Raw genomic sequence first — 14,778 nt, forward strand, 5'->3', positions numbered from 1 at the left:
GGCATATTTATAACTAACTTTCCTGTTATAAAAGGCTGTGCGAGATTTTGATGGTCACTTGAGACAAAAATACTTCTGGAAATTTATTTTTTTTTAACATGTATTTTCTGGTCAGCAGATTAGAGAAGCGATTGTCCCCCTGCACTTGGCACTGGTGAGGCTGCACCTCAAATCCTGTGTTCAGTTTTGGGCCCCTCACCACAAGAGGGACATTGAGGTGCTGGAGCGTGTCCAGAGACGGGCAACGGAGCTGGGGAAGGGTCTGGAGCACAAGTGTTATGAGGAGCGGCTGTGGGAGCTGGGGTGGTTTAGTCTGGAGAAAAGGAGGCTCAGGGGGGAACTTAATGCTCTCTACATCTACCTGAAAGGGGGCTGTAGGCAGGTGGGTGTCAGTCTCTTTCCCCAAGTAACAGGTGACAGGACAAGAGGAAACGGCCTCAAGTTGCACCAGGGGAGGCTTAGATTGGATATTAGGAAAAATTTCTTCACAGAAAGGGTGGTCAAGCATTGGAACAGGCTGCCCAAGACATAGTGGAATCACTGTGCCTGTAGGTATTTAAAAAACACGTAGATGTGGTGCCTGATGACATGGTTTAATGGTGGACTTGAAGTTCTGGGTTAATGGTTCAACTTGATGATCTCAAAAGTCTTTTTGATACCTAAATGATTCTATGATTCTTTGATACTATATAGTTCTTTTATTTATATTTATGCATTTATTTATTTCACTCGAGCTAGACTGTGACACATTTGCAAGCGATCCCAGAAGTGAGAGCAGATTCAGGCACCTGTGACTTCTCTCAGCGCAAGCCGTATTTACATCTACAGCTACTCATACATGTGTGTATGTATGTACTCTTGTCACCGATGAGACTGGAATAAATGCACCCTCTTCTTTTACCCTGAAGCTTCCCAAGTTTCACTCCAATGAAGCAAGCTAAAGCTGTGTCTCTGTTTCTCACACACTTTTTCAACATCCTTCTTCCTGTCAGTATGTTTCAAGGTCAAGGCCTTACAGGTCCAGGCTCCTCTTCTGGTTGTATGCGCACTGTACTATTTGCAGGGGATAGGTTGTGATAGCAGGGATAGTAAGATAGGTATCTATTCAGATAGGTTGACACTGAGAAGGTGAGGCTGAGCAGTGTAAGGCAGTACACAGTATGTAAATAATGTGGTAAAAAACCCAAACAAGTATGAGGTAAAATAAGAAGGGTCTTGTATTTTATCTATGTCCTTAAAAGGCAGGAAAAAACACTGCAAACTTAATTCTTCTAAGGGACAATTACTGTAATAATGGTTAAAACCTCATGTCTCTTCAGTGTCATAAAGCAGCATTTAATTTTCCAGATTACACAGGGAGGTGCTTTTATGATTCATCAAATAAACGTGGTATCAATTGGATTAGGACATCAGGGCTTTAGCAACGTTATAACAGGAGCAGAGTATGTGCTAGGATTTCCTTTGCTGTAGTAAAATAAAGATCATCTCTCACCTCCTGTAATGATTCCTATCCACCACAATCTTGGTACCACAAACAGAACTGTCTAAATATTTTGGGAAGCAGTAAGGTACTGCATTGGCATTCCTGCTGCTTAAGTGTAACAAGCTTGTTTTATATAAAACACGATTTGTGTTTGCGACGTACAAAGATCCCAGGTATGACGATGGAGCAAGCTTTATAGCTCTTGCAAAGTCTGACAGTACGACAACAGGATTACCTACTATCCAATTTTCAACCTACTGATCAGTTTACACTGTCCAGACCAACTGTGTCAGAAAGTCTATAACGTGTTTTTCTTCTAGATGCAGAAGCCAATTAAATTCTAATTCCTTGAAGCAGTGTCTAGGACTAAACCTCTTAGTTGTTTACAAGCCTGCTTGAAATCTACAGATAATTAATCTCTTGGTTTTGCACTGGTGAGGTGCTTAGATGCTTAGTAAAAAGAAAAAAAGTTATTAAAACAAGGGACTTACACGTTCTCCTTTGGGTCCTCGGTCTCCTGGTCTCCCCACAGCACCCTGAAAAATTGTTTTTGAAAAAAGATAAACATGTCACTTAAAGGCTTTTTTGTGTAGTTATCCATTAGCAGAACTGAAAGCAACTGTCTCGAATTAACAGTTACGGTATCTGTGAAGAATAAAATACACTAGTATGCAAAATCATGTTTTCCTACCGGAGGACCTGGCAATCCATCTTTTCCATTGATTCCCTGTAACAAAAAACAAAACACAAAACATTTTTTTAACAAATATGCCTATATTTATGTTTTAAAAATATATAGGGTAAAGCTCAATGTGCAGTGCTGGCATTATTACATATTCTGAAGCTGCAGAGGCAGCAGTTTGTGTGGTTACAATACAGAAATACAAATACTTTTGAGACACATGAAATAACAGAGCTCATGGTGATACTGAGCTGCAAGCACATTAAATCTGAGCTGAGAGCAGAGAAAAAAAATATCTTTGGCATCAAGATGCACATTAACTTTAATGAGCACACTTTAAATGACAAGTTGTATGGAAATTCTGCAAATGTGGAACGTGGACCTGTACATGCACTCTTCCAGTCCCAGCTTAGTCATTATACAGCCACAGGAAAGATTTCTCTTATTCCAGATATTAACCCTGATGCCCCATTATCCTTCTGCTGTTACAGCAACTATGCCTTAATAGTAAGTGGCCAGATCCATTCTTTGGTCCTTAGGACTTGTGGCACTGCACAGTTTCAGCCTCCTGGGCTAAACATATTTCCTTCCCAAAAGAAGGTGGTCTCACTCATACCACCTGCTGGAAGCCGTCCCAGGCCCACATTTATCCCCCAGCATGGAATGCGGTAATCATCTGAGAATGCTAGCTGGTGTGGGCCAAAATAATGTCAGAGAATATGTTAACAATTGTACAATGCCAGATAATTGCAAGATAAATACTCTGGCACTGTTTAATTTACTAGGATATACACGGATCTGTAAATGGAGCAAAGTCACTGCTATTTCACTGAGTGAGGAGGAAGGACTTGCATGAGCAAAGGCATAGGAATATTTCCTTCCTTCTCACATTGCAAAGTGGAGTTTTGCACAGATTAGGCGCCTTGGGCCAATTTGCTGCTGAAGTTACAGAAATTCTCTTCTTTCAAGACAGAAGCATAAAGTGGACAAACTGAAATGGTCTGCTTCTCATGCCTGTCCCCAAAACGCCAAGCTCTGGGGGAGATACTGAGTTCTGTGCTATCCTAGCTGAACACTTCTAGAATATAAACTAGGTTGTTTTAAAGCAGCTCAGACAGTGCTGACTACACAGCTGTCACACTTCTATTAAATAAAGAGTTCAGGTTAGACATATCCTAAGTGAATAGTAAATGCTTCAGTTGCAGGGTTGCATCATGTGTATATAGAAGAGTTACAAAGTTTATTCAGAGTCACGAAGCACACGCTTCTCTATCTAAATGAAACCAAGAAGGTATTTTGTTCAACCCATCCTTTATAGACTGTGTTGAGTGTCTGGGTTAATATTCCACTGCTGAAAAAATAAGATGGGACCCTTTATGTCAACAGGATCCAAAGGACCCTCCTAAGACCTTTAAGGGCAACATCTCAGTAACACTAACTATTAAAACATCACAATACCAGGAATTCTTGACTGGATGGTTAATATTGAGCACTGTAGCATTAAGTGTTCTTCAGATGTTACCTAGCCTAACAGAAAACAGGATGTAATCTCATTTCTTTTGTAACTTCTGATAAACTAAGACACATCCTTTTGTAATTAATGTAAATATTGAGTATAAAATTGCTTACTGGTTTTCCTTGTGGCCCTTCTGGCCCAGGGAAGCCTATATCTCCTATCGGTCCTCTTTCACCCTAAGAGAGAAGAAAACATGCATATAAATCTGCATGTAAAATCTTGCATTTGGTGTTTGAAATTTTTGTGTATTATCATAAGAATCCAGAACTCAAATCTGTACTTACGGGTTCCCCCGGCATCCCTGGGGACCCGGGAGATCCTGGCTTTCCCTGGAAAAAGAGAACATGACATTCAAATTACTAGGAAGCAAAAAATAATTTTTCTTAGGTCACAAATAAAAGAGGATAAATATTTAAGTGAAATATTCATATTACTGCTCATTACATACTTTAAGAGAAGAAGAAATATTTTACTAGATCTTTTTAAATATTTGTGGCATGTTAATCTGGCTGTTGCGTACAACATAACTCAATCCCCTGGTCTTCTTTACCCTTTCTCTATACTGAGATAATGACATTTACAACACCATGATTTCATTCTTGAGTAGTCATAGTCAGATCAAAGTTTATTACTGTATATGCAAAATCAAGATTTTTTCCTTCAGGTATGTCCTAGTCCTGATTTTTTTTTAAAGTGAGTTTATTACTGATTTAACGCCTTTTGCAAACTTTCTTCACGATTTTCTTGGGCACTTTTATTGTCATTTTATGTTCGGCCTGCCAGAATTCATAATCCTTTCTCATCTCATCATTTAGATGGTGATTTTAAATGCCTCTAATAAATTATGCCTTGCTTTCAACAACCTATCTGGTTCAGCCCCAACCAAGAATCTATTACCCTGAATCTGCATTTCCCAGAAATATCCTTAGACCAGATCCTCAGCTGCCTTGTACAAGTGAGGGATGTAACACATCAATGCCAGTGACAACTTCAGGAACAACAGGACTGAGGATCTGAGTTGAGGAAATAGGCATTGGTGGTAATTCTTGCAGAATTTCAGCCCAGGTTTCCCTGATAATCTCACTCAGCAGAAAGCCAACGCTAAAATGAGATTTATATTACCAAATGGGAAAAAGGGGCCACTATTCTATCTAGGGAATAATGCCAGGCAAGGTGGACAAATTCTCTTCCAGTAAGATATGTGGATATGTTTCAAAAAATCTTCCTAGACTACTAAACATATTCTCTCTCATGCATCTAATAATTTGTTAATTAAAACTTCTTAGTGTAAAATGTTAAAGCAAATAATTTGAGTGGTTTTTTTTAGAATTAAATGTAATCAACAGAATGTAACTGCATAAATGAGGAAGGGAACTCATTAAATTATTTCATATCCAGCTGGAACAGAGAGCAACAAGAATAAGCCTTGGAACATATCCAGTGGGTACTACACAAAACAAACAATTGTGAACACCCTAACTGGTAACTGCATTATTGATTCACAGCATGAAATATATTTCAGAGTAACAAACTTTGAAACTCTTACAGAGGCTGTACGACTCCGAGAAATACTTCTCTTTTCCCCTTAAGTGTGCAATTTTACTTTGTTTTAGGAGAACATAGCTAAATTAAGCTATTTAAGCTGATGTTCTCTCTTGGAACATACAGTAAATAGACTAAATCAGTGGCTAATGGAAATGGGAGTGCATAGACAAAAGCTTTTCTTTATTTCATGAAACACATTTATAATTTAAAAGCAGCTCCTGAATGTATTGGTAGCTGCCCAAATTTAATAATAAATGTATTTGCATATAAATAACTCCATATTGCCTCCTGAAATATGGATAGATTTTTTTATTAAACTGTGAATACAATCTAAAGAAAAGTTGTCTTCATTTCCTTTAGGAACACAAATGAATAATTGTAATTATATTAGTTACACTTACTTTCACCTACAACCAAGTTTTTTTATGACTTTCAGGAACTTCTGTGAATATCACATGTAAATAGCTGACAAAGCATTCCCCTAAAGTAAATATTTTATCAACTTGATTGCAACCCATGAGGATCTGCATATAACTAACGTTCGTAATTTTAATTTGTGATAGAAAGATGCTCAGAAATTCATGTATGCCCAGAAACACAGAAAATGTCTTTATATTAAACTGAGGCAATGAGAAGAATCTCATATACTTTCTTACCTCAGTATAAGCAGCTTCAAATTCCAGCTTTATCATGTATTGACACCATTCCCTCCATATTATTACATTATTCCCTCCATATTATTATTCTAATAATAATATGAACCCTCAGTGGTATTAAAACTCTAATCTCTTTAGGAAAAACACATAATTTTCCATATCTACCTATAAAACATTAGCCAAGAACTGGTGTTCCATAAACAGTTATCGAGATTACAGCTCAGCACCTCATTTGACCTGTTTTTTCAGCTTCTAATAAACTGAGTTTTCTTTAATGAATATACATACCGGTGCCCCTGCTACTCCTGGTGTGCCAGCTGGTCCACGGTCACCCTGAAGAAAAGATAAATCTATACTTAAATGGTAACACTCAAAACAGAAATTTGTGTGTGGATTCCCATTAAAGCCTGAAGAAGGATTATTCAATGAAATGAAAATGAGGACAAGATCCAGCCTTTGCTGAATGCTAATATTTAGCTCTGCTACTGACTCATTTTACGGACTTGAGCAAGTAACTTAAATCCTTTGTTTAGTTTCTCTTCTATAATGTCATAATTTCCATGCTATCCCTTATACTCTGTTTGAAGCTTTCCTTGAAAAGGGATGCAAAGCGCCTGACTTATCTGTAGCATTCCAAATAATCATTTGTGGTCATGACAATGTCTACAATTCACATAGGGTAATTCGCTATCACATCAATGTCCCCGTATTTCAGATATAACTTTCAAAGAAGTTTTCGCCTCCCTGCTATGCAGTCATCCATTTGCTGCAAGACAGCATCCTCAATCTGCTTGTGCCGTGGTCCTTCCAGGGCAAAGTTTCTCCTTTTAGCATACAGCCAGCTTCATCTATGCTTTAAGCTAAGACAATGGTTTTTCTGCTGGAGCTGATGAGTTATGGGCACAAATTCACCTTTTTCTCTTGAGAGGACTATAACCCAAAGCAGACAGACAGAGCTCGCCAATGGGAAGACCCTACACAATGAGATTTGCCGTAACTCGCTGCTGACACGTATTGGTCTGTAACAGTACACTCTGCTAGCGTAGCGCTGGTTAGAAATGTAAGAAAAAAATCAGGCACCTACTTTCTATAACCATGCCAGAAAAGTCCTGGCACAGTTAAAGCTATACTAGCAGCGGAATAGTTTGTGAGTGGAGTTTACGTTACCTGGGGCTGCTTTGCAAAAGCTCCACCAACATAATGCAATGATAATGCTGGGAATTAGAAACACTTTGTTACACAGATGACAAGTGAAATGTCTGACCTTGTGTCTGGATGGAGAAGCTTACTTAAAGGCCACAGTTCAACCTCTCTTGCTCTGGAGGCTAAGAGAAGTCACTTAATGCAAGTTCACCCCTCCGTGAGGAACACAACGTGCACCTCAGGAACACTTGAGCACTGAATGTCTGCGGCAGGGCACTGCACTCTGTCCCTGTGGTTATTCTGGACCCAGAACTTGTATCATGGTGTTCCCCCTACATGTCAGCTCTGACAGTGAAGCTCAAAATTCCTAACGTTCCCCTTGCAACTTTTTTTCTTTTAAGGACTATTCTGGTCCTTTCAGCAATGTGATTTGCAGCGTGGCTGCACAAACCAGTGTATCCTCACAGGTGAGGGAAGGGACATTGCACCCCAAGGGCACAAAGTTTCTTAAGCCAGTTCATGAAATTATCGTGAAATTACAGCCAACATTGTCTGTGGAAGATGGCATTCTGTTACACAGAGGTACCTAATAGTTTTAAATTAAAAAACTAGCATGCACTACACTGTGGGGACTGGCAGCAGACTCTGGGACTCTGCTCATTTATTTGCACCAGAAATGTGGAATTTTGACCAAAGTTAGTTATGGAAAGGGTATATTTTTACTTTGTGAAAGGGCCAAACACTCACTTAGCTTGTTTATACTACCTGATCCAATGTTTATTCCCTTTATTTAATTCTCGTCCTCACTTTGTTTCAGTTAGACCTGTGTTTTTAATTTAGAAATCAGACTAGTCTTTAATTGCTTGTAAACTGTAGTCTTCCAGAGATAGAATCATCTCATGTAATTTAAACATCTAGTACAGACATCCAACTTAGATCCTGTGACTCCCCATTCTGCACAAGTAGGAGCAATGCACAGTGGTATCGGAAGTGAAACTTTTAATTTACATTGCTTTTTGATGAAACACAAGTTTCAGTAAACTATTTTTGTATGAGGTCATTGAATAACATGTAATTCAAAATGCTGATAAATATTCCATTTTCAAGAAGTATTTACTTTTTCTTCTTAAATTTAGAAGCTATAAACAAAATCAATCTGTTTTCACTGATAGAAAACATAATTTACAGATATTTTCATTTCTCCACCAAGTTTTTTGTACTTTGCAACACTTAGCAATTAATACCAAAATCTTGAAATTTTTAGCATTTCGTGACAAGCATTTCTCTAAATTCGTATCAGCCTCCACAACTAGTAAATGAAAGGCTGAAATATGCCACCGGCTGAAGGAAAAGATCATTTCCTAGCACTGGAATGCAGACGAACTACAGGAAGGAGCTGGAGAATATGATACGGTTCGGGATGTGCTACACTGGCATCACACATGTAGTATGGAGCGCAAGAAAAGCAAACCAGAAACAAGGGGCCTTTTTTAGAATAATGAGTAACAGCCAGAGAAGAGAGATTTTTGCTCACTTTGTAGCAGGATGCAATACAACAGGAACTGTAGGGAATAGTCTCTCCCTCTATTTCTACTCGTCTATATTTTTACACTCATCTGAAATAGTCTTTTTTCTTTTGTATGGATGTCTTGCATGCACTAAGTCTAGAATGATTCAGGTATAAAATTTTCTTCAGATCTTTAACTATGCTGTAAGTCTTAGAACATGACAGACTGTTAAGCATAAGAAAATGTTCAATAAAGAACTAGCGACCATACTTAGGAACATGTTAACTATATTACTATCAAGTAATAAATATATAATTTAGTATATGGTTGTGTTCTGCCAGATTAAGAAAACAAAATATTACAAGACCTCCTACACACAATTTTCAATTTGAGGAAAATGAAGTTTATGTTGGGTGAGTATATGCTTTAGATCTGCGTAAAGCAAAAAAAGGAAATACATATAAATATGCAAATATTTTCCACACAGAAACATTAACTTACACAAAAAAATTCAAACAAGATTTCAGGAAACGTTTAGCTGCAGATAGCTGCCACTAAGAAGCCATGATTTCTTTTTAAGAGTCCTACCTTTTCACCTGGGAGTCCTTCCAGTCCTGGTAATCCCATTGCTCCTGGGTCTCCCTGATTTTTTATTTTTTTAAAAAATTAAAGAGAATTGCATACGTTAGAATTTCCATACTCTACATGAGAAATGTCAAACAGCAAGGAACCACAGATTCTTTAACACGAGATTAGTAAAACAGCTAACCAGTTATTAGGAGAACAGATTTTGTTATGCCTCGTTTTAGTTTACTTTTAGTTTAATCTGCGAATTAAGCTTTTCCTAGAAGCACTGTCCAAATATTTGCAACGACAATCTGAATTCTGATGAAGCATGTAATCCGGGAGACTGCCCTCCAGTGTTCTTGCAAGCCAAGGTCAACTCTAAAGTACCTGCAGGCCACGGAGCCCAAGGGTATAAGCATAAGCTGTCAACCAGAGAACCAACCTCCAAGCAATTCTGTGCTCTGTTCCCTAAACAAAGCTTACTCTGCAGCAAGGGGCACACCAACTAGGTCCCTGTGTAGGTCTTCATGTTTGGAAATAAAACCAGAAACATGCTCCACTGAAATAATTTTAACGTGTAGAGTTTGGAGGCGCTTTTAATCCTTTTGCTTTTTTAAAATAAAATAGGTAATTTACCACAGAGATTTAAACTACAGTCAACAATTTCAGCATTTCAGTAATTCCCAGTTAAATAAAAAGCCACAGCAAATTCCCATCTGCATTTCATGAAGTCTCTTACAGATCTCACTTTCCACACCTAAGCTCTGTTTGGGAGATGGTACTTCCTAAGCAGGAAGTGCACGCTGATAGAGAAAGATGTATTCAGCTTCTAGGCATTAAGGTGAAACAAAAAAGAGCTTTTGTGACTTCTTCTGAAAACAGATTAATCAACTATTTCAGGAAACTACCTCATAACTCCATGTTTGTCTGTCAGTGCTGAGGGGTTCTGTTTTGGATTCCTTATTGTCCTTGAGGAACACAGTTTTCCCATTGGTTTATAGATCAAAGTTCGGGTTCTGATATAGCTGTCTTTCCATTAACACTTGGCAAGGAATCAGACATGACCCTAGGCCCTGCATGGGTTGGCTGAGTGGAGATTATGCACCAGGTCATGCATGATAGATTAATTCCTAGCCATCTCCTGAAAATATTACTTTCCCATACCACCTTGATCTTGGCTGCGTTAGTCTGACCTAGCTGCACTTAATACTGCTGCTGTTTTTGCATAGATACTGTTCTGTGCCTGCACTGGTGGGAAAAAAAGATGCAACCAAAAGGTACTGGCATGCTCCTTTCATGAGCAGAGACATTTCTCAGTAGTTTCACACTGACACTGAAGAGAAAAACTCCATGATAGGGACCCAAGTCAGAAGACATGAATCCTTCAACAGCAGAAGACACTCATTACCATAATTTTCCAAATACTGTGACCTGATGTGTTCAGACAAGACCAGTCTCTAGGGACATTTAAACAGTCTATGTGTTGTGTTTTGACCCGATACTTTAGTACCAGGCATCCAAGATGTTGACTGAACCATTTCCTTATTTATTTTGTCCAAGACTAACAACACAAAGACAGAACAGCAGCTGGAGAGGTCAAGTGTCAGCTCCTTGGTGGTTGAATGAGCTCTTGAATGTGTTAAGGAACTCCTTAAGTATTTCTGTGAAGTAGCAATTTGTTTCATGAGTAACAGACATAGCTGTTCTGTTCTTTACTGGAAGGGATGTGATTTTGTTTCAAAAATGATCTCTCCAACATTCTTCAGTTTCCTGATCTTTATCAAGTAGACAATTTATCAGCAGATCACAGGGAACACAGCCTGACTGGGCACAATTTTTATTCCTATCTCAGCTTCTACTGCTTTTATCAGCATATTTTTCTCAGCAGTTTCCATTAGCTGACACATGGTGCTCATCCTGATTCAGTCATACTGCCTGAAGTTTGAAACAGGTCTGCTAGACACAGATCTACCACACTGACCATGAAGGAGCAGTACCTGTTTCACTGCTTTGCAGTGTTGTGGTGCTGTAGCTACCACTATGCAGTTATGTGATGTTCCATAGACTTGAAAAAGAAGTACACAAATGTACTGAAATTTTAACTGCTGTGGAAGCACCTTCCAATTTTTAAAACAATATCCATTTAAAATTACATTTGATGCTATCATACTTTCTGGGTATTTTCATTGACGTCCAGTCATCAAGACACAACACCTGCAAGTTTCAACTTTGTCACCTTCAAGGCTAGGATCTGTAGTGACAAATCACAAGCTAGTGACAAATACAGTTTCTCTATTATAAAGGCAAGTTGCATACACATGCCAAAGACTTTGGAAAAAATGCACACCCAGTCAGGATTTGGATCTACATTCTGCTCGTGGCTAGCTCTACGCAACTGCTCCAGTCTTGCACAAATTGTCCATTTGCATAATTTTTAAAGAAAGATCATGTGAAAAGGACATAACACACTACTTAAAGGAAAAAAATATCAAAAAGTTAAAATAGATACGCTTTTGAATGTCAGACTGTAGAGCTGCAAGATATAGTGGCTCCCATGACCATCATCATTTTGCTCACCAGAAGCAACGTGATCACACTGTAATAGTCATGCCATTTTCAAACAAAACACCAACTTCTAGTTATTAGGAGCCATCACGATGTAGCACATTGTCCATTCTCCCTTATAATCTTCAAACTAAATGTTGAGAAAATCTAATAACTCTAAGGTATCTTCTACCTTTATTTCACATCCTTTATCCTTAGATATATCTAGCAGCAATATATCGGCATATATATATTTTTTTTTTTTGGCAGCGATGAATCCACAAGCAGTTAATAATATGTTCAGTCATTTGTTATATTACCACTTAGAACTATCTACCAGAAGTTGCAAAATTTGCAAGCCTGGCAATGAAAAGGGCTTTTTCAGAGGTACTGATTCTGCAGGAAGTAAGCTACCTGCTAAAGAACGTTAATGGACCCTTCCACCCTTGTGACTAGGATCATGTGTTGAACTACTTGGGGTGTTGTCTAACATGACCAAAAAAATACATACATACATACCACTCTGCCGGGATCTCCTTTTGGACCCTGTAAAGAAATGAAGTGGAAAAACATTTACAAAAGAACAGTTACACAATAAGATGACTTTTTTTTTTTATTTATTACTGCATTATGAGTATAGTTTGCTTATGCAGTGCATTTAGAATCAGTATTAGATCCACCCCTCTCAGTTGAGTAATATAGTGTAAAATTTCAGTAACATTTGGTTTTTGTTTTGCTGTTCCAGAATACCAAGAATTGCTCTTGTGATCTGGTGCAAGCCCGTGACTACAAATGGAACATAATGTAATGCTTCATAGACTTTATAGAATCATTTAGTTTGGAAAAGACCTTTAAGATCATCAAGTCCAATTGTTAACCCAAGACTGCCAAGTCCACCACTAAACCACGTCCCTAAGTACTTACTGATGGCTACAACATTTTTATGTGGTTACCAAAATGACAATCATCTTAAAACAGTAGAACCTGCCTGTGATACTAACAAGACGGAGGTCCTAAATAAGTGCACAGCATCTTTGGCTCCACAGAACCAAAGCAAGAGTGTCCAGCTGCAAGGTGGCGCATCTGAACTCTGCAGCATGGAAGACACCAGCCCTGTACTACTGACACAATGTAATTCTTAGTTTTACACATTTTTTTCTTCACTGCAGCTGCATACAGTTAATCAGTAACAGAATTGAGATCAGAATTCAATAACTTCTAATTTCCTGCACCAAATTTGATCTGTTACAAAACTACACCATCACTAACTATAAATATATATTACACATTTTAGGATATTAGGATACTTTCACCAAAGTGTCAAATACAAAATGATGTACCATTTTTGCAGCCTTTATTTTCTAGGGTAAAATACTTAAACTACTCTCCAAAATGGGCTAAAATGCTTGACGGACACATAAAATCACATACTTCATAATTTACTACATACTAATTACGTCCTTATGTTTTCTATCTTTCACATATAAAATCAAACTCCATGCCACTTACCAAAACTGCATGCAACTAACCAATCCTCTGTTACTATGTTAATTAACTATTAGAAATTACATTTCTGTTAATACTTACTGGAGGTCCTGGTGGACCTGGATAACTAGCAACACTTGCGCCTCCCTGTAACAGCAAGTTTAAAAGTTGAGTTGGGCCAAAATCAGGTGTTGATCAAAAAAAAAAAAAAAAAAGCATTGAAGAGAAATACCTGGAGTTTATATAGGCTGCTCATTCCATTTCTTTCATTGTAAGGCATACCCTTTAAACATAAAAATCATGTAAGCATCACAACTATGAATTATAAAGGCAGAACTCTTACCCTGTTGTAGCCCCATAGCTTAGGAAAGCTGTGGTATCATTTTTGTTCTTGATCCGTTTTTCAAAGATTACAGACATTTCAGTAAGAACAAAAGATACATACCAATACAGCTTGGGACATTTTTTGATTTACAAAATCAGACACCTGTAAATCTCGGTGTATGTTACATTTTGGTATTATTATTATAATACTCTGGATTTAATTTGTGTTAGGTATCCAGCTAATTTGGAGTCCAGTGAGGTCCACAGACCCAAGCTGTCTAAATTACCGTAACAACACTGGACACCAAGGTTAACTCATTTGACGAAGTTTCTAGGATGGCTTTAGCAACCTGAACTTAATCAGTGATGAATCACAAGAAAAAAAAAGAATAGAGAATCCTTTTGCAAAAAGACATTGATGTCTTCTTGCACTATTAATATATATTAGATTAGCTGTCAGTTCTTTATATTACATTACATTTTACACACAGGCCTATTGTTCTAATATAAAATTCAAAATATAAAAAAAAATGTCTCACCGGAGGCCCAGGTGGTCCAGGTTTCCCAGGCGAACCTTCACTACCCTAGTACAGCAAGAAATTCATTGAACTAATTTACTGTAACTAATGTCCAGAGCTATTCCATACCCAAGCTATGATGACCACAGTGACAATAAACAGGAGATTCCAAAATCTCATCACTATGATTCAGTTAAAAGCACTGTATTATTTGGAACAAGTCTGCCAGAATTTTTCAGTGACTTCGTTGGATCTTATTAAACATACGTCAGTGAGACACTTTGGCTGCATATTTAAAACTATTAAGGCTACAGAAGTCAAGCTAAGTGTTCAAAGGCAATAATTAGCTCACCAGAAAAATGTAATTGTTTATGCTAGGGTAATTTCCAAATGGTTCCACTAATTGATAGAAACTGTCAGCCTCCAAAGAATGATTTGGTGCACTTCACAGGGAACAGAAATACTATACTTTAGAAAGGATATTACATGGTCATTTCTAAAATGTGTTCTCCATATGAAGGAAGGAGGAGGAAATCACTCTGGCTATATTTCAGTTTACTTCATCACCCTTCAGACATCTGAATTTTGCCCTTTTTTACCGATGAGACACTAGTTCCAGAGCAGTGGCTTCTCATTCCCACCAGTATGTGAACTGTAAACAAGGAACTAACAAAGACTTGTGTTTTGCATTCAGTTGTGTAGAAAGGAAGTAAGTGTGGTAAATTTTTGTTACTATGGTCTGCAAGGAGACAGGTCTCAATTAGTCTTTATACTGACATGATTTCAGAGTTTACAAAATAGTATCCT

General features: G+C 37.9%; 1 protein-coding gene across 4 annotated transcripts in view; it reads right to left on the reverse strand.

The window, feature by feature from the left end:
* The window catches only part of COL19A1 (collagen type XIX alpha 1 chain), a 203,112-nt gene that overhangs the window by 21,990 nt on the left and 166,344 nt on the right, over window positions 1-14,778 (reverse strand). For all 4 annotated transcript variants that reach the window (XM_055713942.1, XM_055713941.1, XM_055713945.1 and 1 more), the window contains 10 exons: window positions 13,993-14,037; window positions 13,362-13,412; window positions 13,232-13,276; window positions 12,164-12,190; window positions 9,122-9,175; window positions 6,171-6,215; window positions 3,966-4,010; window positions 3,795-3,857; window positions 2,175-2,210; window positions 1,975-2,019 (listed from right to left, as the gene is read on the reverse strand). In XM_055713942.1, coding sequence (XP_055569917.1) covers window positions 1,975-2,019; window positions 2,175-2,210; window positions 3,795-3,857; window positions 3,966-4,010; window positions 6,171-6,215; window positions 9,122-9,175; window positions 12,164-12,190; window positions 13,232-13,276; window positions 13,362-13,412; window positions 13,993-14,037 — 456 coding nt within the window. The remainder of the gene's footprint in view (window positions 1-1,974; window positions 2,020-2,174; window positions 2,211-3,794; window positions 3,858-3,965; window positions 4,011-6,170; window positions 6,216-9,121; window positions 9,176-12,163; window positions 12,191-13,231; window positions 13,277-13,361; window positions 13,413-13,992; window positions 14,038-14,778) is intronic.

This window comes from Falco cherrug, chromosome 6 (assembly GCF_023634085.1).
Source record: "Falco cherrug isolate bFalChe1 chromosome 6, bFalChe1.pri, whole genome shotgun sequence".
NCBI classification, from domain to species: Eukaryota; Metazoa; Chordata; class Aves; order Falconiformes; family Falconidae; genus Falco; species Falco cherrug.